The sequence below is a fragment of the Bubalus bubalis genome, chromosome 4 (genome assembly GCF_019923935.1).
Source record: "Bubalus bubalis isolate 160015118507 breed Murrah chromosome 4, NDDB_SH_1, whole genome shotgun sequence".
NCBI lineage: Eukaryota > Metazoa > Chordata > Mammalia > Artiodactyla > Bovidae > Bubalus > Bubalus bubalis.
In genome coordinates, this window is record NC_059160.1 from 52,653,310 (window position 1) to 52,678,997 (window position 25,688).

Genomic DNA, 25,688 nt, shown 5'->3' on the forward strand with positions numbered 1-25,688 from the left:
AATTGATCTGTGGTGTTGTTCAGGTCCTGTATTTCTTGTTCTTCTGTCTCCTGTTTTTATCCATTATAGAAAGTGGGCTATTGATGTTTCCTATTATTATTGTAAAGCTGTCTCTTGTTCCCTTCAGTTCTGTTAATGTTTGCGTCATATGTTTTGGACCTCTGATGTTTGGTTCATATGTGCTTTTAATTGTTATATATTTTTGGTGAATTGATCCTTTTATCATGATGTAATGTCATTCTTTGTGTCTTGTAACTATTTTTGACCCAAAGTCTGTTTTGCCTGATACTAGGATAGCCACTTTTGTTTTGGTTACTATTTGTGTGGAATGTCTTTTTTAGTCTTTTCACTTTCAACTCTGTGTGTTCTTAGATCCAAAATAAATTGTCTTGTAGACAGCATATATTTGGATCCATCCTGGAGTGATCAGACCAGAATTGATTAATGTGTCAGAGATTATGTGGGCAATGACTGTTACCCTTCAAAGGAATCTCTTGAGAATGTAGATGCTTCCAATGTTGCTGCAGTTTCTCAAAATAAATTTAGATGCCCCCTTTGGGATATATTTGAGAGCCAGTTTGAGGCACTGGAGAAAATTCATTTCATTATCATTAATTCATTGTCATGTACTTTAGTCTTAGGAGTGTTCCAGTTGACTTTTTACCTATTGTCAGAAATAAGATCCATCTTGAAAAGTTTGCCACCACTGGGAATATTTAGAAAACTGTGCTGTATGTAGGGTTTCATATATTTTAGGAGAAAGAGAATTATTGAAAGATTTAAAGAAATTCAACCATGGAAGAAGATAGGCATCCTTAGGACTTGTAGAGCAGGGATTCTAGCTTTAGGGGAGTAACCAGAGTGAATTTTCAAAATAGTAAACTATATACCACTTCTGTCCTTAAAAGCGCTCTCCTTAGAAGTATCCCTTTCTCCCTTAGGGTAAACGCCTGGCTTCCTGCAGTTGCTGTGCTGGAGCTCTGTCTCCCCAGCCTCTCCTCCCTCTCTGAAGGCACCTCCTGCCTCTGCCCTCTCTCCTTCTCTGCCCTAGGTTCCTTGCTTTGCTCTTAGCACACCCTGCTCCCAGCATGTTCCTGCCCCAGGGTCTTTGCACTTGACCTTTTTCCAGCCAGAATTTTTCTCTTCCCATACATTTACGTACTTTTACTGTCCTTCCCTTCAGATCTCTGCTTGAATGTCCCTTTGTTAGCCTGGCCTTCTTACTCTCTATAAAATGGTAACTCTTTATTTTGCTTGATTTTTGTCCATTGTGTTTCTTACCACCTGCCATTGTGTATTTGTTTGCTTATTTTTTTTTGGTCCGTATTTCCCATGAGAGCAGAGGTTTGTTATTTTTGTTCACCATTTTATTCTCAGTTTCTAGCACAGGGCCTGGCAAACAGTAGTATTTAATAAATGTTTGTCAAATGAGAAAATGAACAGCCATACAGTATGGTGATTGTATATCTTAAATTTGCCAGGGCATAACTTATATGAAAGAGATGGGAATACCAGACCACCTGACCTGCCTCTTGAGAAACCTATGTGCAGGTCAGGAAGCAACAGTTAGAACTGGACATGGAATAACAGACTGGTTCCAAATAGGAAAAGGAGTACATCAAGGCTGTATATTGTCACCCTGCTTATTTAACTTATATGCAGAGTACATCATGAGAAATGCTGGGCTGGAAGAAACACAAGCTGGAATCAAGATTGCCGGGAGAAATATCAATAACCTCAGATATGCAGATGACACCACCCTTATGGCAGAAAGTGAAGAGGAACTAAAGAGCCTCTTGATGAAAGTGAAAGAGGAGAGTGAAAAAGTTGGCTTAAAGCTCAACATTCAGAAAACTAAGATCATGGCATCTGGTCCCATCACTTCATGGGAAATAGATGGGGAAACAGTGGAAACAGTGGCTGACTTTATTTTTTTGGGCTCCAAAATCACTGCAGATGGTGACTGCAGCCATGAAATTAAAAGATGCTTACTTCTTGGAAGGAAAGTTATGACCAACCTAGACAGCATATTAAAAAGCAGAGACATTACTTTGCCAACAAAGGTCTGTCTAGTCAAGGCTATGGTTTTTCCAGTAGTCATGTATGGATGTGAGAGTTGGACTGTGAAGAAGGCTGAGTGCTGAAGAATTGATGCTTTTGAACTGTGGTGTTGGAGAAGACTCTTGAGAGTCCCTTGGACTGCAAGGAGATCCAACCAGTCCATTCTGAAGGAGATCAGCCCTGGGATTTCTTTGGAAGGAATGATGCTAAAGCTGAAACTCCAGTACTTTGGCCACCTCATGTGAAGAGTTGACTCATTGGAAAAGACTCTGATGCTGGGAGGGATTGGGGTAGGAGGAGAAGGGGACGACAGAGGATGAGATGGCTGGATGGCATCACCGACTCGATGGACAGGAGTTTGGATGAACTCTGGGAGTTGGTGATGGACAGGGAGGCCTGGGGTGCTGCAATTCATGAGGTTGCAAAGAGTTGGACACGACTGAGCTACTGAACTGAACTTATTGATATATTGATATTCTGGCTTATTGTCATATCACAGGAGTACAATATTTGGAATGAAGATGCGATCATGTATGTTGGTTGGTCCTGAATGATCATTCTAAGTCTGAAATTTTTCATAACCCAGGAGGCTTGGCATGCCATGGGTGTTCCCCAGCCTTCTGTGGGTGGATTGAATAAAAACCTTCAGAAGCATTTCAGTTTACCCTCCTTTTGCCCCTGACCTAATTGTTGTTTTAGAGACTGTGGTTAACGATTCAAGATCCTGTGTTTCTGTGGGGGCTGTGACTCAACAATTATTTCTGAAACAGAAACTTTCTTTGGAGGCGGGTGGGGAATGGCCAAAGCCTGGGGCAAAATTGGCTTTAATTAAGTGTAATTCATTGAGTTCAGCTTGGTTAATGACCAACCATTACAATTAAAATTAATTCAGTGAATGCCTGTTGTGTCTGGGAAAGGTAATGAAATGGTTTCATTTCTGTTGTGATGAATGTTGACTTTTTGTGATCTTTGCAATCAGGACTTGACCCTGAAGCATGGCTGGCGAACGGGTGCAATTATCCCCGAATTAAGATCCGAGCTCAAAATCATGAACACGGAGCAGTACATTCAGACTGTGGCCTGGCTACAGACCCTGACCGGGTTATTGGAGCAGATGCAGGTTTGGAATTTTTTTTCTCTTCTACTTTTTCTTTCTTTCTTTCTTTTTTTAAAGAATTATTTATTTGTTTTCGGCTCTGCTCCATCTTCATTGCTACGTGCGGAATTTCTCTAGTTGTGGCAAGTGGGGGCTACTCTGGTTGTCATGCACAGGCTTCTCACTGCGGTGGCTTTTCTTGTTGTGGAGCACAGGCTCTAGAATGCACAGGCTCAGTATAATTGTGGCACATGGGCCTAGTTCCTCCTCAGCATGTGGGATTTTCCTGGACCAGGGATTGAACCTGTGTCCCCTGCAGTGGCAGGTGGATTCTTAACCACTGGGCCACCAGGGAAATCCTCCCCTACTTTTTCGTTAAGCCTGAGGTTAGTCCACTGATCAGAGTTATTTCAGATATTTTTCTGTTCAATTGTGGTCCTAAAGTATGAGGCAGAAGCTATCCTGCAGAATAACCACTGGGGTGATTTTGCCCCTGAAAGAATCTTGCCATTTTCCCTAAAGAGAATTTTTAATATGACTGTCAAAGGCATTTGGAGAAGGTGTTTTGTGGGGCCCATGTGGGGAATTCCAGAGTTCTTACTTCTCCACCTAAGCCCCACTGGGAGATATTCTGTGGGTAGTGGGATTCGAGAACCTCTGTCTAGTGTTTGGATCCAGTCCTGCTGCTGCCTTTAGCCTGCTGTGGGACTTCTCCTTTCTGGGCCTCAGTTCCCCCATCTGTGAAAGGGAATGAACACTTCAAGCCTGACACTACAGTTTGCTGGAAAGAGTCTCAGAGCAAGAATCGAGGTCTCTGCGTGCAGCTTCCATCTGACTTTGAATCAGTTTGCTGACTCACTGGAGTTCAGTGGTGTTTTGTTTTTTTTTTTTTTTTTCTTTCTGTGAGTTACATAGCCAGTTTTAGGCAGATAGTGAGGAAAGTCATTTTGGTAATTTCCTGGCCCATGGACAATGCCCTCTGTTGAGGCTGTGGACCCCCCCCCCCCGCCCCCCGCCGCCACCCCTGTCAAGTCTCATGAGACACCTTGCTTTCTCACCTGGTTCAGCTGGCCTGGCCCTCAGCATCTCAGCGTGAGTACTGACTCTTAGGATAAGGGGTGTGGATGCCTGCTGTCTTGGCTAACACACCTGCAGCCTCTGGCCATGGCCTGGTGCCCACAGCCTGCCAGCGTGCTTTGGAAACGGGCAGGGAACCGCCTTGCCTGGCCCAGCTGGCAGCGAGCTCAGGCAGGGATGCAGGGAGCGCCAGGCCCTCACTCCAGGGCGCACACCTTCCAGGGCATGGGGCCCCGCACGTCCCCCGGGCCTTGCTTCCAGCTCGTCTTGGCTGTGTTGCTCTTTGGCTCGCCTCTGACGAGGACTGGTTCTGTTTCCCTTCCTGTGCTTGTCTGTGAGGTGATAGTCTAAAAATAAAAGGCATGGATTCTGGGTTAATGCAGCTTCAAGTCTGTGCATGCTATGCTATGCTAAGTCACTTCAGTCGTGTCCGACTCTGTGCGACCCCATAGATGGCAGCCCACTAGGCTCCCCCGTCCCTGGGATTCTCCAGGCAAGAACACTGGAGTGGGCTGCCATTTCCTTCTCCAATGCATGAAAGTGAAAAGTGAAAGTGAAGTCGCTCAGTCGTGTCCAACTCTTAGCGACCCCATGGATTGCAGCCTAACAGGCTCCTCCATCCATGGGATTTTCCAAGCAAGAGTACTGGAGTGGGGTGCCATTGCCTTCTCCGCAAGTCTGTGCATAGGTCACACATAATAATAGTTACTCTCTAAATGCCAGGCATTGTGCTGAGCGCTTGCTCTGCAACATTACTCCTCACTTGTCCCAGCTGTCCTGTGTACAATTTTCCACTTTAGAATGAGGAAACTGGGTGTCTGAGAGGTTAGGTAACATGTCCAAGGTCATAAAACAACAGAGCAAGGACTTGAACCTGGGCTGTGTGGTACCTGAGTCCCTGCTTTGGGGCACTGCACGGAAGTGCTGTTTTACTGGGCGGTTTAGAGCTTTCGTGTATAGCCAGAGCCCTCCCCTTAGGTGCGGTCTCTGTGATGCGGGCAGCTGGTCAGATAGACAGATGCAGCCTGCAGGTAGATGGTTTAGCTTTGGTTTCCTTTTCCAGCTTTTTGTCTGGGTGGATTCTCTAGGACATAGAGGAAGGTGATTGATGATTAAAATATTAGCCAAATGAGCATTTCTCACTGTGCTTCCTGTTCCCTTTCTCCTCTCCCCCGATCCCTGTGTTCACCTGGAAAACTATACATTATTCCAGTGATTCTGTGTCAGATGTTTCTATAGCTCCTCTTCTTCTGGTAATGGGCACATAGCACATTATCTGGACACTATTTTCTGAGAAGAGAAATTGGTCCTTGAACTTGGGTGTGATTTTTTTTTTCCTTTTTCATTTTGGAAGCCAAAAGTGTTACCTGGAGCTGGGTCTGATGAATTAACTGGAAGTATTTAGTTTTTGGATTTAAGGAAGTAGCTATAAAGAAGAATTTTTGCTCATTAGCCTTGAAGTGCCCTCCTGAGTGGTGCTGTTCATGGTGGTCATGCTGGTGGATGATGTGGTGGTATCAAGTCTTTTGGGTAACCATGTTAGAGCCATATTTAGCCCGGGTTGGACAGACTTCTGCAACAAGCCAGCTAGCCATTGTGTGAGGTCGTGCAGGTCGTACGGTCTCAGCTCCATGCTGGTAGCGTGAAAGCAGCCTTGGACAATATGTGAGCAACCAGTTGTAGCTGTATCCCTGACATTTTATTGGTGGATGCTGAAATTTTAATTTCATATCATTTTTACGCATCATGAAGTTATTTTTCTTTTGAATTTTTTTCAACAACTTCAAAAAGAAAATCCATTCTTGAGCTCTTTGGGATGATAGAAAGGTGGGCAGTGGGCTGGATTTGGTCTCCATTGGTACAGGTTATCAGACTTCTGGCTAGATGGCAATAATTCTGCCCATGCAGGAGTGGGCTAGCCTGTACAGTATATTTTCATAGATTGTAGCCATAAATGGCTGAGTGAGCTAATGAACGAGAGGGGCTGAAGGTGGCTGAGGTGTCTGTAGGATCAGCTTCTGGTGTGGGCTTCTGGTTAGTCTTTTCCCCTGCCAGGTCCCCATCCTTGAGTGCATGGTATCACTTAAAGGTTAATTATAGCTAAGTAAACCCAGTGTTTGAAGTATTTTAAAGTACGTATCAGACTCCTAAGATTGCTGTCTTACAAAGTTTGGCCTTGTAGGAGGATCCAAGCTGGAGAAAGGGGTGGCTCAAGGAGAAACTGCTTTTTCTTCTAATGCGAGAGCCTTCAGCATGTTTAAATGCTGATGGGTAGACTCCAGGGGAGGAGTTTGATCACATGGGAGAGATGATAAACGATGAAGAAAGGGCAGGTGGGAGGGAGCCCTGGGTGGGCGTGGGTGGGCCTTGGATGGGAGGGTGTGAGGGGAGGCTGGGCTGCGGTGCACACACCCAGAGCTCAGGTGCCCCCTGCTCAAGGGGGTGCTCCCTGGCTCAGCTCTCTGGGGCCTTCCTCCTTCGCTTGTCCCTTCAGCAGTCTTGGGCTTTGCTGGAGATGATCCCGAATCCCTGGCCCTGCCCTGTTCGGGAAAAGCTGGGCTGGAGAAGGTGCCGTAGACTTGGAGACCTGAACTGGCTCTTCATGTCTGTGTAGCCTGCCCTCGGGTAGGGGCCCCTGCTGAGGGGAGAGTGGAGAGGCACAGTCAGGTGGCCTATGGCCGCTAGTTTCCAAAAGGAGAAAGCACTAGGTGCACTTTGGTTATCTTGCTTCTGGTCGCTAGTCAGAGGATCCTCCTCCTGCAAGCGCAGGGAGAAGCTGCTCCTTCACACTGGACACAGGGGCCCTGATCGTGGGCCGAGAGGTGGGCAGAGGCGGGAGGAAGACTGGTGTCCGGTTCTGCGCAGTGTCACACTGTTTTGTCCTGGTCTGCTTACCTGGGTGCCCCCTGCCAGGGTCCCCATCTCGTTCTCTTATATCTTCAGTATCTAGCACAGCGCTTGCCACACAGAGGTGCTGAATATGTACCTGTGTGTATATATGTATACATATATGTATACATGTATATCTATATGTATGCATGTGTATCTGTATAGGTATGTTTGTGTGCATATTTGTGTGTATATGTGTATTTATGTTTATATATATATATAAACAAATTCTCTGTGGCACCCTACAGAGTTTTGATCTAGTCTTACATTTTGTCATGCCTCAATTCTATGGTGAGTGATTTGTTGGCTTAAAATATGAGAGCTCATTGAAACCAAACTCACAGGACCTGCCTCGACACCCCCAGAAGGGACCAGTCTTCTGGTGCTCCAGTAACACACATCCAGTGGTCATTCAGAGGTGGCTGCTTCCTGCTGGTGTAGACAACAGTGGCAGGCAGGAGATCGAGATTACAGGGTTTTGTTTTGAGTGGCAGTAGCCCGTAGCGGGTGACTTGGTCAAGCTCTTGATCTGGGCATACGTGATAAACAGAAGGGCCTTGGCTCCCATGTCAAAGCAGATGGTTTGCTCATTTGGCATTTTCCTCCGGGTCCTGAGGCTGCCCCAACCCTGCCTGGCCCCTGCAGTCACGTGCACCACGGGCTCTGGTTCGTGTGTTCGGTTTAACCCTAGGAGGCTTGGAGAGAGACTTGTGAGATTCCATGTTAGGGTGCATACAGCTGTCATTTCCTTTTTGCCTTTTGCTCACATTTCAGTCCACCTGGAGAATTCTCCACTTTCCATCTGGTTGAGGTGTTCTGCCTTCTTGCCTTTTACAAAAACAGTTTTTTTCTCTTAAACACTTTAAAAGGTATTAATAAAATAATATTGAGGAAAAAGATTAAGCCAGTTATAACTCTGTTACTCTTGAACAAATTAAAGAAAAAGTTTCATGTTAATTTCCAAATGCACATGTTTTTACATGCTTGAAATTTGTGGATGCACTGTTACATCTGCTGTTTCCACTCACTGCCGTTTTTATGTGTGTGTGTGTATAGTACGTATATTTATGATGTATATAAATGGGTCTATTAGGTAGTGTGTATTAGGTGTATATTTATATGTGTAACACACATGTGTAATGGATACATTACACGAATATAATATACACATACATTTTATGTGGATATACATGTATTCCAGTTCTAATTCAGTCGCTCAGTTGTGTCCGACTCTTTGTGACCCCATGAATGGCAGCACTCCGGGCCTCCCTGTCCATCACCAACTCCCGGAGTTCACTCAGACTCATGGCCATCGAATCGGTGATGCCATCCAGCCATCTCATCCTCTGTTGTCCCCTTCTCCTCCTGCCCCCAATCCCTCCCAGCATCAGAGTCTTTTCCAATGAGTCAACTCTTCACATGAGGTGGCCAAAGTATTGGAGTTTCAGCTTCAGCATCAGTCCTTCCAATGAACACCCAGGACTGATCTCCTTTAGCATGGACTGGTTGGATCTCCTTGTAGTCCAGGGGACTCTCAAGAGTCTTCTCCAACACCACAGTTCAAAAGCATCAATTCTTCAGCGCTCAGCCTTCTTCACAGTCCAACTCTCACATCCATACATGACCACTGGAAAAACCATAGCCTTGACTAGATGGACCTTTGTTGGCAAAGTAATGTCTCTGCTTTTTAATATGCTAACTAGGTTGGTCATAACTTTCCTTCCAAGGAGTAAGCGTCTTTTAATTTCATGGCTGCAGTCACCATCTGCAGTGATTTTGGAGCCCCCAGAAATAAAGTCTGACACTGTTTCCCCATCTATTTCCCATGAAATGATGGGACTAGATGCCATAATCTTAGTTTTCTGAATGTTGAGCTTTAAGCCAAATTTTTCACTCTCCTCTTTCACTTTCATCAAGAGGCTTTTTAGTTCCTCTTCACTTTCTGCCATAAGGGTGGTGTCATCTGCATATCTGAGGTTATTGATATTTCTCCCGGCAATCTTGATTCCAGCTTGTGCTTCTTCCAGCCCAGCGTTTCTTATGATGTACTCTGCATATAAGTTAAATAATCAGGGTGACAATATACAGCCTTGATGTACTCCTTTCCCAATTTGGAACCAGCCTGTTCCATGTCTAGTTCTAACTGTTATTTCTTGACCTGCATATAGATTTCTCAAGAGGCAGGTCAGGTGGTCTGGTATTCCCTTCTTTTTCAGAATTTTCCACAGTTTATTGTGATCCACACAGTCAAAGGCTAGTTTATCGAGCCCGTCTTTGCATGAAATGTTCCCTTGGTATCTCTAATTTTCTTGAAGAGATCTCTAGTCCTTCTCATTCTGTTGTTTTCCTCTATTTCTTTGCATTGATCGCTGAGGAAGGCTTTCTTATCTCTCCTTGCTATTCTTTGTAACTCTGGATTCAGATGCTTATATCTTTCCTTTTCTCCTTTGCTTTTCACTTCCCTTCTTTTCACAGCTATTTGTAAGGCCTCCCCAAACAGCCATTTTGCTTTTTTGCGTTTCTTTTTCTTGGGGATGGTCTTGATCCCTGTCTCCTGTACAATGTCACGAACCTCTGTCCATAGTTCATCAGGCACTCTATCAGATCTAGTCCCTTAAATTTATTTCTCACTTTCACTGTATAATTGTAAGGGATTTAAGTCATACCTGAATGGTCTAGTGGTTTTCCCTACTTTCTTCAATTTAAGTCTGAATTTGACAATAAGGTGTTCATGATCTGAGTCACAGTCAGCTCCTGGTCTTGTTTTTGCTGACTGTATAGAGCTTCTCCATCTTTGGCTGCAAAGAATATAATCAATCTGATTTCGGTGTTGACCATCTGGTGACGTCCATGTGTAGAATCTTCTCTTGTGTTGTTGGAAGAGGGTGTTTGCTATGACCAGCGTGTTCTTTTGGAAAAACTCTATTAGCCTTTGCCCTACATAATAATATATGTTTTATGCTCATACAAAGCCTTTAATAATACTTTAATATCTCTAGTTTAACAGGGACCTTGCATCCCTGTTTGCGTCATTGTATTATGTCTACGTTTGGTGAAGAAGGGCAGCAGCTGGGAAGTCTGAAAATGTATTATTTCATGCAAGTCCCTATCTCTTAGATCTGAATAAAATTCCTCCCAGAACTACCCGCTAGAAAATTCTCACTACCTAAGGAGTTTATTCGTATCCAGAACTTTCTCAGTAATCGGCTTGTGTCCTGCAGGTTCACAGAGATGCGGAGTCACAGCTGATTTTGCAGGAGTGGAAGAAGGAGAGGAAGGATATGAGGTAAGAGTGGCCTGTTGTGAACGGAGTGAATCCTTCACTGTGGCCCCGTGCACTCAGCCCACACACTTTCCCCAAGGCCAGCCAGAGGTGGGACTCGAAACAGCCTTACTTAGCTGCCGGGGGGTGACTGTGACCCCCAGGATCCAGAACGAGCCAGCTGCCATTAGTAATGAGTGACATTTCCTCGAGGCAGTGGTGAGCTCCCTCCCACCTTCTGCCCACCCCTGAGTTTGTTGTCTGTCCGTCCCTCCCCGCATCCATCCCTCCTTCTGTCCCACTTAACTTCCCTCTTTGGGCAGCCAGCAGCCAGCGTGGCCGGTGGGACAGTGTTGGAGGTGGCTGTGAACCGCGGTGAATCCTTGGGGCTCCTACAGTGCCGCTGCTATGTGTAACACTGCTGTGTTAGGTATGAGCAGTCACTCAGATCATGCTGCTGATTGATGAAGAAAGCCCGTCTGCTGTCAGATGGGTGTTTGTCTTAAGGGAATAGTTATTCTTGAGTTGTTTTTTCTTTTTATTAAACTATAGCTGATTTACAATGTTGTGTTAGTTTCAAGGGTACAGCTTCAGATTCTTCTCCATTATAGGAAAGATTGAATATGTTGAATAGTGATATCAAATAGAGTTCCATGTTCTATATAGTAAGTAAATCCTTTTTGTGTATGTATTTTATATAGTGGCATGTGTCTGTTCATCTCACACTCCTAATTTATCCCTTCCCCTCTTCTTTTCCCTTTGGTACCCATAAATTTGTTTTCTCTGTCTGTGAATCTGTTTCTGTTTCATAAATAAGTTTATTTGTATTATTTTTTTAGATTCCACATATAAGTGATATGTGGTATTTGTCTTTCTCTGTCTGACTTCCTTCACTTAGTGTGATAATGTCTAGGTTTGCCCATGTTGCTGCAGATGACATTATTTCATTTTTTTTTTTATGGCTGAGTAGAGTCGGACACGACTGAGCAACTGAACTGAACTGAATAGTCTAGTATATGTGTGTGTGTGTATGAAAAGTGAAAGTGAGGGTGTTAGTCGCTCAGTCATGTCCAACTCTTTGCGACCTTTTGGACTGTAGCGTGCCAGGTTCCTCTGTCCTTGGAATTCTCCAGGCAAGAATACTGGAGTGGGTAGCCATTCCCTTCTCCAGGGGATCTTCCTGACCCAGGGATTGAATCTGGATCTCCTGCATTGCAGGGAGATTCTTTACCATCTGAGCCATGGCTTGGCTCAGAGCATCTGGCACTTAATTCAGGCTAGACGGTAAAGATTTTAAAGGAGCAATTACTCTCAAGAGGCCCTGTGGACAGTTGTGCTTCCCTGTAGAAGAGGGTGCTGTGTGTGTGGACAGTGCTGATGTGGCCATTTCTGCTCTGCAGTCCCCCCACGCCTCCTTCCCAGGCAGCACAGCTGTCTCTCAGGTTTGGAGGTGGCACTCACTGCCTGGTTCTGACCTCTGAGCGCTGGGCAGTCTGGTGGGACTGGTGTGCCTGGAAAGCAGGGAGAGTCCATTCCTCTGGGCTGCAGAAGCCACGGCTGTACTGAATTGATCCTCCTCCCTCTCAACGTGTTGGTTATTGGGAGTGTATTGGTTATTATAATGTGATTATTGGTCTGAAATGTTGGGTGAGAGGGTGATGGGCATATGATGCATATATGCTTATAATGCAGGCTTCAAGGAGGTGCTTGAAGCTCTGTATTAGATGCCAGAGGTGTGCTTACATCGCTGTAATATAATGCTTAATCTCTTAGATATAAAGTACTTTCGAGTTTATGATACACTCTTATTTCTCTTACCTTATGGAGTTCTCACTATAACCTCACGAGAAGGGGGCCTTGATCTTGTTCTGTAGATGAGGGAAGTTTGGAGACTCTGAGAATATTCTCCATTTCTGTGGACCTTCAGAAGTGGCTCTTTCACCTTCCATTTTTGTTTGGGAAATGGGGTGTGCATGTTTAGGGGCTCCCACCTTGCCTCTGGAGCCTTCAGCTGTGTTCTCTCCACTGGCCTAAGTGGGGAATGTGGTCAGAACCATTTTGATGGATGAACAGACTGTTTTCCCAATTAGAAGTCAGGGCTGCTCTAGGCTAATTTGAGTCCTATGCATATGAAGTAGGAAGTCAAGACACATCTGGAGTAACAGGCAAATTTGGCCTTGGAGTACAGAATGAAGCAGGGCAAAGGCTAATAGAGTTTTGCCAAGAGAACGCACTGGTCATAGCAAACACCCTCTTCCAACAACACAAGAGAAGACTCTACACATGGATATCACCAGATAGTCAACACCGAAATCAGATTGATTATATTCTTTGCAGCCAAAGATGGAGAAGCTCTATACAGTCAGCAAAAACAAGACTGGGAGCTGACTGTGGCTCAGATCATGAACTCCTTATTGCCAAATTCAGACTTAAATTGAAGAAAGTAGGGAAAACCACTAGACCATTCAGGTATGACCTAAATCAAATCCCTTACGATTATACAGTGGAAGTGAGAAATAGATTTAAGGGACTAGATCTGATAGACAGAGTGCCTGATGAACTATGGATGGAGGTTCATGACACTGTACAGGAGACAGGATCAACACCATCCCCAAGAAAAAGAAATGCAAAAAGGCAAAATGGCTGTCTGAGGAGGCCTTAAAATACCTGTGTAAAGAAAAGAACCTAAAAGCAAAGGAGAAAAGAAAAGATATACCCATTTGAGCATAGTTTCAAAGAATAGCAAGGAGAGATAAGAAAGCCTTCCTCAGTGATCAGTGCAAAGAAATAGAGGAAAACAATAGAATGGGAAAGACTAGAGATCTCTTCAAGAAAACTAGAGATACCAAGGGAACATTTCATGCAAAGATGGGCTCAATAAAGGACAGAAATGGTATAGACCTAACAGAAGCAGAAGATATTAAGAAGAGGTGGCAAGAATACACAGAAGAACTATATAAAAAAGATCTTCACAACCCAGATAATCATGATGGTATGATCACTCACCCAGAACCAGACATCCTGGAATGCAAAAAGTCAAGTGAGCCTTAGAAAGCATCACTACAAACAAAGCTAGTGGAGGTGATGGAATTCCAGTTGAGCTATTTCAAATCCTGAAAGATTATGCTGTGAAAGTGCTGTACTCAATATGCCAGCAAATTTGGAAAACTCAGCAGTGGCCACAGGACTGAAAAAGGTCAGTTTTCATTCCAATCCCAAAGAAAGGCAATGCCAAAGAATGCTCAAACTACCACACAATTGCACTCATCTCACATGCTAGTAAAGTAATGCTCAAAATTCTCCAAGCCAGACTTCAGCAATACGTGAACTGTGAACTTCCTGATGTTCAAGCTGGTTTTAGAAAAGACAGAGGAACCAGAGATCAAATTGCCACCATCTGTTGGATCATTGAAAAAGCACGTGAGTTCCAGAAAAACATCTATTTCTGCTTTATTGACTTGGCCAAAACCTTTGACTGTGTGGATCACCACAAACTGTGGAAAATTCTGAAAGAGAAGGGAATACCAGACCACCTGACCAATCTGTGGCGGATTCATTTTGATATTTGGCAAAACTAATACAATTATGTAAAGTTTAAAAATAAAATAAAATTAAAAAAAAAAATCTATGCAGGTCAGGAAACAATAGTTAGAACTGGACATGAAACAACAGACAGGTTCCAAAAATGAAAAGGAGTACGTCAAGGCTGTATATTGTCACCCTGCTTATTTAACTTATATGCAGAGTACATCATGAGAAATGCTGGGCTGGATGAAGCACAAGCTGGAATCAAGATTGTCAGGAGAAATATCAATAACCTCAGATATGTGGATGATACCACCATTATGGCAGAAAGCAAAGAACTAAAGAGCCTCTTGATGAAAGTGAAAGAGGAGAGTGAAGAAGTTTGGTTAAAGCCTAATATTCAGAAAACTAAGATCATGGCATCCAGGTCCCATCACTTCATGGAAAATAGATGGGGAAACAGTGGCATACTTTATTTTTGGGGGCTCCAAAATCACTGCAGCCATGAAATTAAAAGATGCTTACTCCTTGGAAGAAAAGTTATGACCAACCTAGACTAGACAGCATATTAAAAGCAGAGACATTACTTTGCCAACAAAAGTCTGTCTGGTCAAAGCTATGGTTTTTCTAGTAGTCGTGTATAGATGTGAGAGTTAGACTATAAAGAAAGCTGGATTCATTTTGATATTTGGCAAAACTAATACAGTTATGTAAAGTTTAAAAATAAAATAAAATTAAAAAAAAAAAAAAAAAAAAAAAGAAAGCTGAGCACCAAAGATTGATGCTTTTGAACTGTGGTGTTGGAAAAGACTCTTGAGAGTCCCTTGGACTGCAAGGAAATCCACCCAGTCCATCCTAAAGGAAATCAGTCCTGAATATTCATTGATAGGACTGATATTAAAGTTGAAACTCCAATACTTTGGCCACCTGATATGAAGAACTGACTCATTTAAAAAGACCCTGATGCTGGGAAAGATTGAAGGTGGGAGGAGAAGGGGACCACCAAGCATAAGGTGGTTGGATGGCATCACCGACTCAATCGATGTGAGTTTGAGTAAACTCCGGGAGTTGGTGATGGACAGGGAGGCCTGGAGCGCTGCAGTCCATGGGGTTGCAAGAGTCAGACACGACTGAACGACTGAACTGAAGCATATGAAACAGTGATTAAAAAATTTTTTTTATTGATGTATAGTTGATGTATAATATTATATTAGTTTGAGGTATACAACATAGTGATTCAAAATTTTTATGGATTTTGTAACTTTTTTTTAACTTTTATATTGGAGAGTAATTAACATTTTGTTAGTTTCAGATGTATAGTAAAGTGATTCATTTATATAGATATATATGTATAACTTTTTTTAATGTATCTTTAAGTAAAATTTTTTTTGGCTGCACTGGGTTTTTGTTGCTATGCGCGGGCTTTCTCTCGGTGCGGTGTGCGGGCTTCTCATTGCAGTGGCTTCTCTTGTTGCAGAGCACAGGCCCTGGGGTGCTCTGGCTTCAGGAGTTGCATTGCGTGGGCTCAGTAGTTGTGGCACATGGGCTTAGTTGCCCAGTGGCATGTGGAATCTTCTCAGACCAGGGATCACAGGCACGTACCCTGCGTCTTCAGGTGGATTCTTAACCACTGGATTGCCGGGAAGGTCCTACATGTATCTCTTCTCTGTGAAACAGTGATTTTGGTGTCATCTGATGTTAGTAACTAAAAGCAGACCCTGGGGGAGTCACACTGTTGCTTTGCTCTTCTCTCGCCTCTTCAGGGAAATGACCAAACGTTTCTTCAATGCCCAGTTTGGGAGCTTGTTCCGCACAGACCAGAACCCCACGTACTTCCTGCGGCGCCTGTCGCGGTTCGCCGACATCTACATGGCGTCCCTGAGCTGCCTGCTGAACTACGACGTCAGCCATACCTTCTACCCCCGGCGGACCCCACTGCAGCACGAGCTGCCCGCCTGGTCTGACCGGCCCCCGGCCGCCCGGCTGCCACTGCTGCAGGAGGCCCAGGCCAAGTAGCTGGCAGCCCCAAAACCCCTGGGCACCAAAAGCCAGGACCGGTGATGGCCCCACGCTGGGCAGACTCTGCGGGGATGTGAGCGTCCCTTTTGGAAATGATACAGATAGTCTTAGTGATACCTGTTTTGTACATTACGGAGGATACCCCGCAGCTCGTAGAGAAGGGAGCTCACAGCTCGCAGAGCCCGCCCTCCTATGCATGTGGGGAGGGGACAGCGGCTGGCCTCCTGTCGACACTCTGTGATCAGCTTCTTGTTTCCCAAGGTACTGTATCCAGCATCAGACTTCCTGGGATGGGGAGTCTTCTTGATGTCTGCTCTGTATTCCAGCAGGTGATGTTTTGAAACTCTTCTTAACCCTTCTGTGGAAAGTGCATGGAAAATGCTGAACACGCACAGACAGTGCCAGACCCGGTGACGTGCATCCCCTGGTGAACTGCTGATGCTTTAGTGGGCGCTTGGATAGTGTACTGTGGTGTCAGCGGCTGAGATGGACCCCAGTCGGCAGCTGGTTCCCAGACATCTGGTACTAGGGCTCTGGCACACTGGTGCCTCCCTTGACAGCAGACTCAGCCTCCCTGGAGGTCTTATGTGAGAAGGAACAGGAGAAGTTGCAAGTCCTTGGCCTTGATTGTCCTCAGTATCCATTTCCTGTGTCTTGCCCCACGCGGGGGAAGGACCATGGTGCCCCAAGTGGTGGGCAGGTTCACTCTTTTCTCTCAGAAAAGGAGGACAAGGAGAGAAAAGCTTCTGGTTTAATGTCCTGCCAGCAGAACAGACTGTAGAATGAGGCTCCTACATGCCAACGTGCGAGAGGAACCAGTGCGTTTGTGGTGGGTATCCCAGGACTTTATAACCCCTGACACTGCCACCACACATGTGTTGCTTGAATCTGCTCATTGGAGGATGAAAAATGAAACAAAGAAAAATGTCCTCATAACTTAGTGCCGTGTGGCGACCCCCCCGCCCCCAGGTGTTTTGCAATCTTGTTAAACTGTGTGTTACCAGAAACCCTCCTCGTTGGAGGGCAGTGATTCATCAGCCGAGGAGAGGGGCTTGAATCCAGCCAGAGCGAGGGAGGTGGCCCTCTCTGCTTAGCTGTCTCCTGCCTTCTCCCTGTAGATCGCTTTCCTGCCGTGTTTATGTGTCTGGGGAATTTCTGTAGTGTCTGTGTTTAAGGTGGGAGCGGATCAAGGACATTGACGTTGAGAGAAACAGAGTTGGAAATAGCCTCACCGAGTGAGTGTTCCCACTTCTGAGGACAAGGCAAGTGGCACCTGTCCTTAAACCTGAAGGATGCAGGGGCGGAGGAAAGGGGCTTGAGGAGAGACTACTCGCTTATTTGGCGTTTTCAATGGATTTGTGTGGAGCTAGCTGTTGAGGAAACATGAGCTTGGCCTGCCACAGGCTACCTGCCCGAGTGCAGAAATTAGGTGACTTCTATGCTATGCTAAGTCACACTATAGAAGTTTTTTAATGTTTAATGCTATGGTTTTTTAACGCTATAGAAGTGTTTTAATGGGACTGTTGTTGTTTAGTCGACTCTTGGCAACCCCATGAACTGTAGCCCACCAGGCTCCTCTGTCCATGGGATTTCCCAACCAGCAATACTGCCATGGGTTGTGATTTCCTTCTCCAGGGGATCTTCCTGACCCAGGGGTCAAACGCACATCTCCTGCATTGGCAGGTGGATTCTTTACTGACTGAGCCACCAGGCATACCTGTGACCTTTTCTTATATTTAACTAAAATAGTGAAGGTGACTCTCTAGACCTAATAGGCCCAGTTGGCCTTCTTTTTCCCTTGATTATAAACACAGGTGTCCATTCCCTTTTCAGGCTGCAGGAGGCATTTTGTTGGCTGTTGGTTAGTGCCTGGGGGTTTTAAGCATCAGAGTGCATTGGAGACTGGCATTTCAGGGGTGCAGGTGGCGCCCAGAACTGCTCAGTGTTGGGGTCCTCAGAGGATATGCTGGTGCTTTGGACTGATAGTTTCTGCTTTGGAGAAGCTGGTGAGGAAGTAGGTATTTTAAAACTCTTTCTAATCAGGTATTCATTGGATATCTCCTACGTGCCAGTGATAGGGTGTTTTGTTTACTCAAGAAAGTTGTTACCCAAAAACAACTCAGTACAGCTGTTCTTACTGCTTTCATGTATGTCTGGGTTAGGAGACCCAAGCCTGGGGTGAGAAAAACATTTTCTAGGTGTGTGAATAAGGAATTTTAATGACTTATCACCAATTAAGTTTGAGCAAGCTCCAGGATATAGTGAAGAATAGGGAAGCCTGGTATGCTGCAGTCCATGGGGTCGCAAAGAGTCAGACATGACTGAGCGACTGAACAACAACTGAAGGCCATGGCACATGGCGGTATTGAAGTCTGTCTGCGGAGGACCCACCGAACATGCGCTGGGGCCAGCGCACAGTCAGGGTCAGGACGGCCGTCTCTGTATGAAGGACCGAGGGCTTCTCTTTGTCTGTGCTTGGTCGTTTTAATTTGTCACTGTCGTGACTCAGCTGGGATTCAGCACCCTGTACAGCATTCTGTTCCTCCTGGTTTAGCCTCTGGCGAGCCCGCTGATGAATGCATTTGGGTGCAAGGGAAGGGAGTCTGTTTTCTACCACTTAAAAGATCAGTTTGGAAAGTGAGCAGAATAAAATTAGCTTGCACATTGAAAAATATTTTCCCTTTTTAGCATCAGTTAGACTGATTTTCTCGAAGAATATGAACAAAAATTCATAGCCCAGGGGCAGCTGTCTGTGCCCCTAAGGCTCACCATAGCTGTAGCCGGTTGTCCTGGAAGGGACCTGCACAATTGTTTTTTCCAGAATCGTTTTTTTTAAGTAGATGAAACCTGGCTTTTAATATATTTTAGGAGTTTGGCTTAGAGCTCCCACTTTCCTCCTAATATAGCCTTTAAATTTTTTTTTTTCTTTTAAAAATTCCCTTCAGCTCCACTAATGCCAGCTAACATAAACCACCTGTTACTGATTCAGGCCCATCTATGACTAAATTCCTAGTTGCTTTGAAGGCATTGGTTCTCTTAATTAGTGCCAAGGAGAAATGCAAAGTCCTCTTTCCTGCTAGCTAATTTAGCTTTGGGTGAACTAAATAGCTTCCCCCGCCCCTTTTCCTCCCCAAAGGCCTCTAAAGCGGTAGAGTGGGCTAAACGTTGGAATTGGATCTGCTCTGCCAAATGCTCATCTGTTGCCAAAGACCCACTTGGGGGCCCTGGTCTGGAATGTGCTCTCAGACTCAGTCTGGGCAGAGGCAGGGAGGGTTCCTTGATTGCTCCATTCAACTACCAGGGAGCCTGTGATGTGCTGGCTTAGTACTGATTTCCTTTGTACCAGTTTCCTTTCTTTTCTTCGTTAGCATATGGGAGCTAGGCCCCAAGCCTGGCTTAAGTGAAAAGTGAAGTTGCTCAGTCGTGTCTGACTCTTTGCGACCCCATGGACTGTAGCCCACCAGGCTCCTCTGTCCATGGAATTTTCCAGGCAGGAGTACTAGAGTGTCCGACTCTTTGCGATCCCATGGACTGTAGCCCACCAGGCTCCTCTCTCCATGGAATTTTCCAGGCAAGAGTACTAGAGTGGGTTGCCATTTCCTTCTCCAGGGGATCTTCCCAACCCAGGGATTGAACCTGGGTCCTCCCGCATTGCAGGCAGATGCTTTACCATCTGAGCCACCAGGGAAGCCCCCAAGTTTAGCTTAGCTTACCTTTAATACCCTAGTGGATTGAGGAAGAAAAAGGGAGTGAAGTTTCCCTAATGTAAGGCTCAGCACACTTTCCCTGGCAAGGACCAGACAGGAAAGACTTCCGGTTTTGCAGGCCTTTTGCTGCAGCCCCTCCTCTAGGACTGGGCCTGCCTGCGGTCCAGGGCAGCCTGGCCTCTGAAAACAGGCTGCAGGCTGGATTTGGCCCTCGGGTGGTGGTTTGCCGACCCCCGCATCGACAGATTGTGTGGGTGGCCATGATGAGATGATGATTTTGCTGAAAGTGTGCAGGGTGGTAAGCAACCACAGAACACAGTTGTGTGCGGCCAGTGGAAAGAAGTTCTGTAGGTAAGCTCGCATCTTCCCCTAGGAGCTTCTCTCTGGACATATTCACTTATGTGGCCAGTGGTAACATACTGTGTTTCCGGCACATGGCATGATTCTCAGTTGTGTGACTGAGCGGCCAGGCTCGGCACTCATTGAATATACCTCTCGTTGTGCTCATCTGTGATTGTGCTAGTCGCGTTGTGATGGGCTTGGCTACCCTGAAGGACTTTATCCCCCAGCTGCTGTGGGGGTTGGTTGCCGCTGGCTCACTGCAGCTGTAGGTCCCCTCTGGGAGCCTCCCCCTGTTGAAGAGTCCTGCCTCGGATGAGGGTGTGGTCAGACTCCCTCCCAGGAGCAACTCTGAAGGCCCATCAGCTCCTTCCTGCCCCCCCTTCCTTTTTCCCAGGTGTGCATCCCAAGGACAGTTCCCTGTAAACTTCCCGCGTGAGACTCCCCACCTCATGCCTGCTCTCTGGAACCGACCCACAACACTGCTCTGTACTTTTCTACTCTGCAGCCTTGAACTCTGACTTAGGACACTGTTTTCTAATTATTTAGTAGAAGGACAGATGGTGCCTGTTTAATTTCAGGCACGGTAAATGGAAATTAGGGAGACTTGCTATTTATCCTGAATGTGAATTTGCTATTTATTCTAAATACTGATTTTATGTTACATGATGTTGAACTTACTGCCAAATAAAAGTTTGAATTGTATTGTCCAGTTTACTTCCAGTCATCTGCTTTTGTGTGCTTCAGTTAGTGGCAAAAGTCATATCACATTCTAATGTACCCAAAAAAGAATATCCCTGAGAAAGGGGGCAAAAGGTTGATGGTTCCTTCCTTACCACCCTGGTCTCCCCACCCTCAGGAGAGCACACCTGCCTGTCCTCAGAGCTTGAAGACCATGTAGTGAAGCCACAGAAGGAAAATGGGTGTGAATTTGGCCTTAGGTGGGCAGGAGGTGACCCACCTAGAATTTCTGTCTCTCATAGACAGTTCCCTCCTGGAGAATAAGGAGAAGACAGTGATCCACCTGTTTGTCTGCAAAGTAACGGGAGAATGGAAAATTGGAAGCAGTGTTTTAAGGGAAGAAAATATTGACACTGAATTAGGAGTGCATGTTGTGACATCAGTTCACGGCTGGGTTTGGATATACTTATATTTTGAAGAGCCTTTTTAAACCGTTTGAATGTGTTTAAACTTAATATCCTTGACCTCTATTGTGCCAGGACCTTCATCTCCTTCACTCCTCCCGTGGGTGTCTGCTGTTGTTCCTCTTAATCATGTGCCTTTCTGTCCCGTTGGTGGAGTTGGAGGACCCCCTAGGGAATCCGTCCCACGGGCCCCTTGGGGACCGAGTTCCTGGAGAGCCGGCATTGCCCCACCACGGCACATTGTCCAAGAGGAGGTGGTAAATCATTCCTCTGCTTGAAATGGGCATTTATTCCCTTTCCTGGAGTTGTGAGGAAGCTTCTGAGACTCCAGGGGCTTCTGAACTTTGGACTTGGCTCAGCAAAAACCCTGATGATTTGGAACAAAGTTGTTTGGGCCGTGAGGGTGATGGAGAGGGATCTGAGATCTGCTCATCCCAGCCTTTCCCATCTCCATTTCCCAGAGGCGGCTCCCGAGCCTGGCCAGTGCTACTCCCGGGGTAGCTTGCAAAAGGGTGGCGGGTGGCCTGGAGGCACTTGGTTGTCACAGTGATGGAGAGGCTACTTTGGGTCTTTTGAGGGTCCGGTGGACATCCAGCCTTGCACAGAGTCCTGCATGGAGAAGAACTGGCCTGATTCTGGACATTTCATATAAATGGAATCATTTGGTATGTGGTCTTTTGTGTCTGACTTCTTTCACTGAGCATCATGTTTTCAAGGTTCATCCATGGTGTTGCATGTATCAGTACTTAGTTCTGTTTTAGGAATGCTATTTCATTGTGTGGCAAGACACAGTTTGGTTATTCATTTGTAAGTCAGTAGACATTTGGTTTGTTTCCATGTTTTGGCTATTATGAATAATACTAATAATGCTACCTCTATAAGTTGTTGTATGGACATGTGTTCACTTCTCTTGGGTCTGTACCTAGGAGTGGAATTTCTGGATCACATGGTAATTCTATGTTTAACTTTCTGAGGAACTGCTGGACTGTTTTCCACGGTAGGGGCACAATTTTACATTCCCACCAACAAAGTAGAAGGGATCCAGTTTCTCCACACCCTTGCAGATACTGGTTATTGTCTGTGTTTTAAGGATGGCCATCCTCGTGGGTGTGAAGTGGTATCTCCTTGTGGTTATTATGTCTTCTTCACACAAACAAGCAAACCAAACAGAATTAAGAAAGAAGCACTCATAATGCAGATGTTGGCTAACTAACAGCCCTAATGAGCCCTAATGAGTTGATTTTACCTTCAGAGTTTGACCCCTCCTATGGCAAATGGTCGATTTGTTTCCCAGACACTGGATTTGTTCCACTGACTTTATTTCTGTTCTGTAACCAATAATTGAGCACATTTCACATGCCACACACTGTGCTGGGTGCCAGGATACAAAGACGAATGAGGAAGGTCTCGGCCTTCGGAAGCTTACAGTCTAACAGGGAAATAAGACAAGGTCACTAGAGTGCTGGGCAAAAGGTAAAAGGTGCTACTGAAGGTTGGGGAAGATAGCAGAGGGTCAGGGAGGGAGCAGTCCCCTGGGTGGTGGGTGGGCTTAACATGGTCTCTCACCCGCAGAAACAGAATATCCCCTGGATCAACTGAAGAGATGAGGTACGGCTTGAGTGCTCCAGACTTTGAAATGTTAAAGGAGCTTACATTTCCCACAGTCAACTGGGGCTGAGGATTCACAGTTGATGGTCTTTCTGAGGTGGCTCTGGGGACCCAGGTGGCAGCGGTGATGTCTGGATGGGGCAGGTCCAGCCCTCATAGTGCCCCCAGGGGGTCACTGCTGTCCAGCAGCTGGTCGGCAGGGTCCTGGAAAAGAGAAGTCTGTGAACCAGGCAGAAGGTGCATTCTTCCAGGTTGAGCATAACATTGGCTACTGGTCTGAGGCCTTGGCGGGTTTAGGGCACACTTGTTGTTTAGTTGCTAAGTCATGGCCAACTCTTTTGTGACCCCCGTGGACTAGCCCACCAGGCTACTTTGTCCATGCGATTTTCCAAGCAAGAATACTGGAGTGGGTTGCCATTTCCTTCTCCAGGGGATCTTCCCGATCCAGGGATTGAACCTGTATCTCCTGTATTGGCAGGTGAATTCTTTACCACTGAAGCCCTGGGGAAAGCCCTTAGGACATGTTACCCCCAATCCAGTAACTTGGCTTGTTAAATGTCAAACTGAAGGAATTCTTTTACATGACAGAAGCAGGAAGGTCACTCTGACTAACTCTGCCCCCTACCCTTTTCCCCTGAAAAAGGTAATAAAATTCTCTCATGAAATTTTCTTTAGAGGAAAGAAGATGCATCACTTCTGGGGAGCTGGGGGCCAAGAAACCTGTACAAACAAACCTTGTTCACTAACCCTTATCTTCCTAGTGACTTCTTCACCATTTACTACCTCTAGGTCCAAAGCTCTCTCTCTCGTCAATTCTTCACACATTTAGTCTAAAAGGTGCAAAGGCTTCCTGTTCCGGTCCCTTCTTTGGGTCTTCATTTTCTCATGAAGGCTCCCACGTACACATAAACGTTCAATAAAATATATATGCTCTTCTGTGAGTCTGTCTTTACCAGTTTACTTTTCAGGCCCAGCCACGAATCATCAGAGGGTCAAGGAAAACTTTTTCCTCTCTTTCAGCCTAAAAACACTATTTTTCCTTTAGTCTCTTGTGACCACATCTGGTGGGAGCGAGGGTGGCTTCACGCTGCTGTCCTGTGGCCCGTGGCCTGAACATGGGTACAGTCTCGGCCTGAACATGTGGCCCTGGACAAGTCATTTCACCTCTGCAGAATTTTTCTCATCTATTAAGGGGCCTAATAATATTTACCTGACAGGGAGGTGTGTGAATTAAGTTAGATACTACTCTAAGGAAAATAAAACCACCCCACAAAACATGGTTGTTACTCTGGTTACAAAAAAAATCCTTTCCGGTTGACAGTTCATCCTGAACTGGGTCTGATCAGAAGCAACAGTCCGGAGGCGGCCTCCTGAACCTCCTGCTGTCTGTGGCTCTGATCAGACCGCAGCTATGTCCATTCACATAATGGATGCTCACAATGTGTGGATTGGCTCCAGGTCGTCTAGAGGCAACATCTGCTCCTTCAGTATAAAAGGCATGAGAATAAAGCAGATTTGGGGCTGGTGCCCTCAGCTTAGGATTCCTGTAACTGGAATATTTTTGCCACCTGGTCTGATTAGGAAGGTTGAACCGAATCCTGTCTCTTAGGGTACTCTCACCTGCCTCAGGTGAGTATTCCATTGACAGTGTTCATGGGGCCCCAAGAAAAGCCAGACAGCTGAGAGGCCATGGAGATCCCTGAACAGAATATAAAATTTTTCCCCTTGCTTTTATTTTATTTTTTTTTAATTTTATTTTATTTTTAAACTTTACAATATTGTATTGGTTTTGCCATATATTGAAATGAATCCGCCACAGGTATACATGTGTTCCCCATCCTGAACCCACCTCCCTCCTCCCTCCCCATACCATCCCTCTGGGTCGTCCCATTGCACCAGCCCCAAGCATTTGGACTCCCCTTGCTTTTAAAATGAGGTTGATTTCCATATCACAAGGCTTATAGAAATAGACTGTTAATAAATGCAGCTTAACTGAACTTGCCCTTGCAATCTGGACTAGAAACTTTTACATGGGTTTGATTAAAAAGCAATAGGATTTATGATGTGATTATTTTTCAGTATTGCAAATATATTAAATCTACTACCACAGGCACTGAGAACCATGGGATAGTTGCATTTGGTTCACTAGAAAAATAACAACAAGTGTTGCATTCTATAAGCTTAAAATGGTACAGTAGAATACTGGAATGTTTCAGTGCCAACTTATAAAAATTCAATGTAGCCACTGCCCCGTGGACTTCAGGTGCATCACACTCCCAGTGTTCACCACCCTGGAAGATGTCTGAACCCCCTACCATTGGGATTTATGGATGATGGTAGAATAGAAGGATGTGAGCTCACCTCTTATGAAAACACCAAAATTACAAGTAAGGCTTTCATTCAGATTTAACAGAGAAATCAAAAGCTTTGCAGACAAGCAAAAGCTAAGAATTCAGCACCACCAGACCACCTTTATAACAAATGCTAAAGGAACTACTCTTAAGTGGACAAGGCCACAACTAAAAACAAAATTATGACTAGAAAAGCTCATTGGTAAAGGCAAACATCCAGTAAAGGATGGCTATCACACAGAAGTGATATCAAAACCAGCAGTCATGAGGAGAACACAAATGCAGGATATGGGAAATGTATTTGAAATTAAAAGACCAGCAACTTAAGATAATCTTGTTTATATATGGACTGCTATAACAAAACCTCACGGTGACTACAAACTGAAATCTGTAATAGATTACACACACATTTTAAAAAGGGGGGCGGAATTTTTACGGAGACTTCCTCACATCGACTATCAGCTACATTTCTAGCCTCTCTCTCCCTCTGGAGAGTGAAGGGTGGAACTGAAAAATCCCAAACTTCGAATCATGGTTTGGTCTTTCTGGTGACCAGCCCCTCTCCAGAAGGCATATGGGAGCCAACCCAGAATCTCAGAACAAAAGATG

General features: G+C 45.3%; 2 protein-coding genes and 1 non-coding gene across 5 annotated transcripts in view; 1 reads left to right on the forward strand and 2 right to left on the reverse strand.

The window, feature by feature from the left end:
- NT5DC3 (5'-nucleotidase domain containing 3) overlaps window positions 1-18,848 on the forward strand; it is a 69,034-nt gene extending 50,186 nt beyond the window's left edge. For both annotated transcript variants that reach the window (XM_006077197.4, XM_025283621.3), the window contains 3 exons: window positions 3,041-3,181; window positions 10,345-10,409; window positions 15,674-18,848. In XM_006077197.4, the coding sequence (XP_006077259.4) occupies window positions 3,041-3,181; window positions 10,345-10,409; window positions 15,674-15,926 (459 nt within the window). In that variant the 3' untranslated portion in view covers window positions 15,927-18,848. The remainder of the gene's footprint in view (window positions 1-3,040; window positions 3,182-10,344; window positions 10,410-15,673) is intronic.
- Window positions 18,849-19,544: 696 nt separating this feature from the next.
- TRNAC-GCA lies at window positions 19,545-19,617 on the reverse strand. The gene has a single exon. It is a non-coding gene; the product is annotated as a tRNA-Cys (tRNA).
- Window positions 19,618-22,422: 2,805 nt separating this feature from the next.
- Window positions 22,423-25,688, reverse strand: part of STAB2 (stabilin 2) — a 168,742-nt gene continuing 165,476 nt past the window's right edge. For both annotated transcript variants that reach the window (XM_045165397.1, XM_045165396.1), the window contains one exon: window positions 22,423-22,932. In XM_045165397.1, coding sequence (XP_045021332.1) covers window positions 22,882-22,932 — 51 coding nt within the window. In that variant the 3' untranslated portion in view covers window positions 22,423-22,881. The remainder of the gene's footprint in view (window positions 22,933-25,688) is intronic.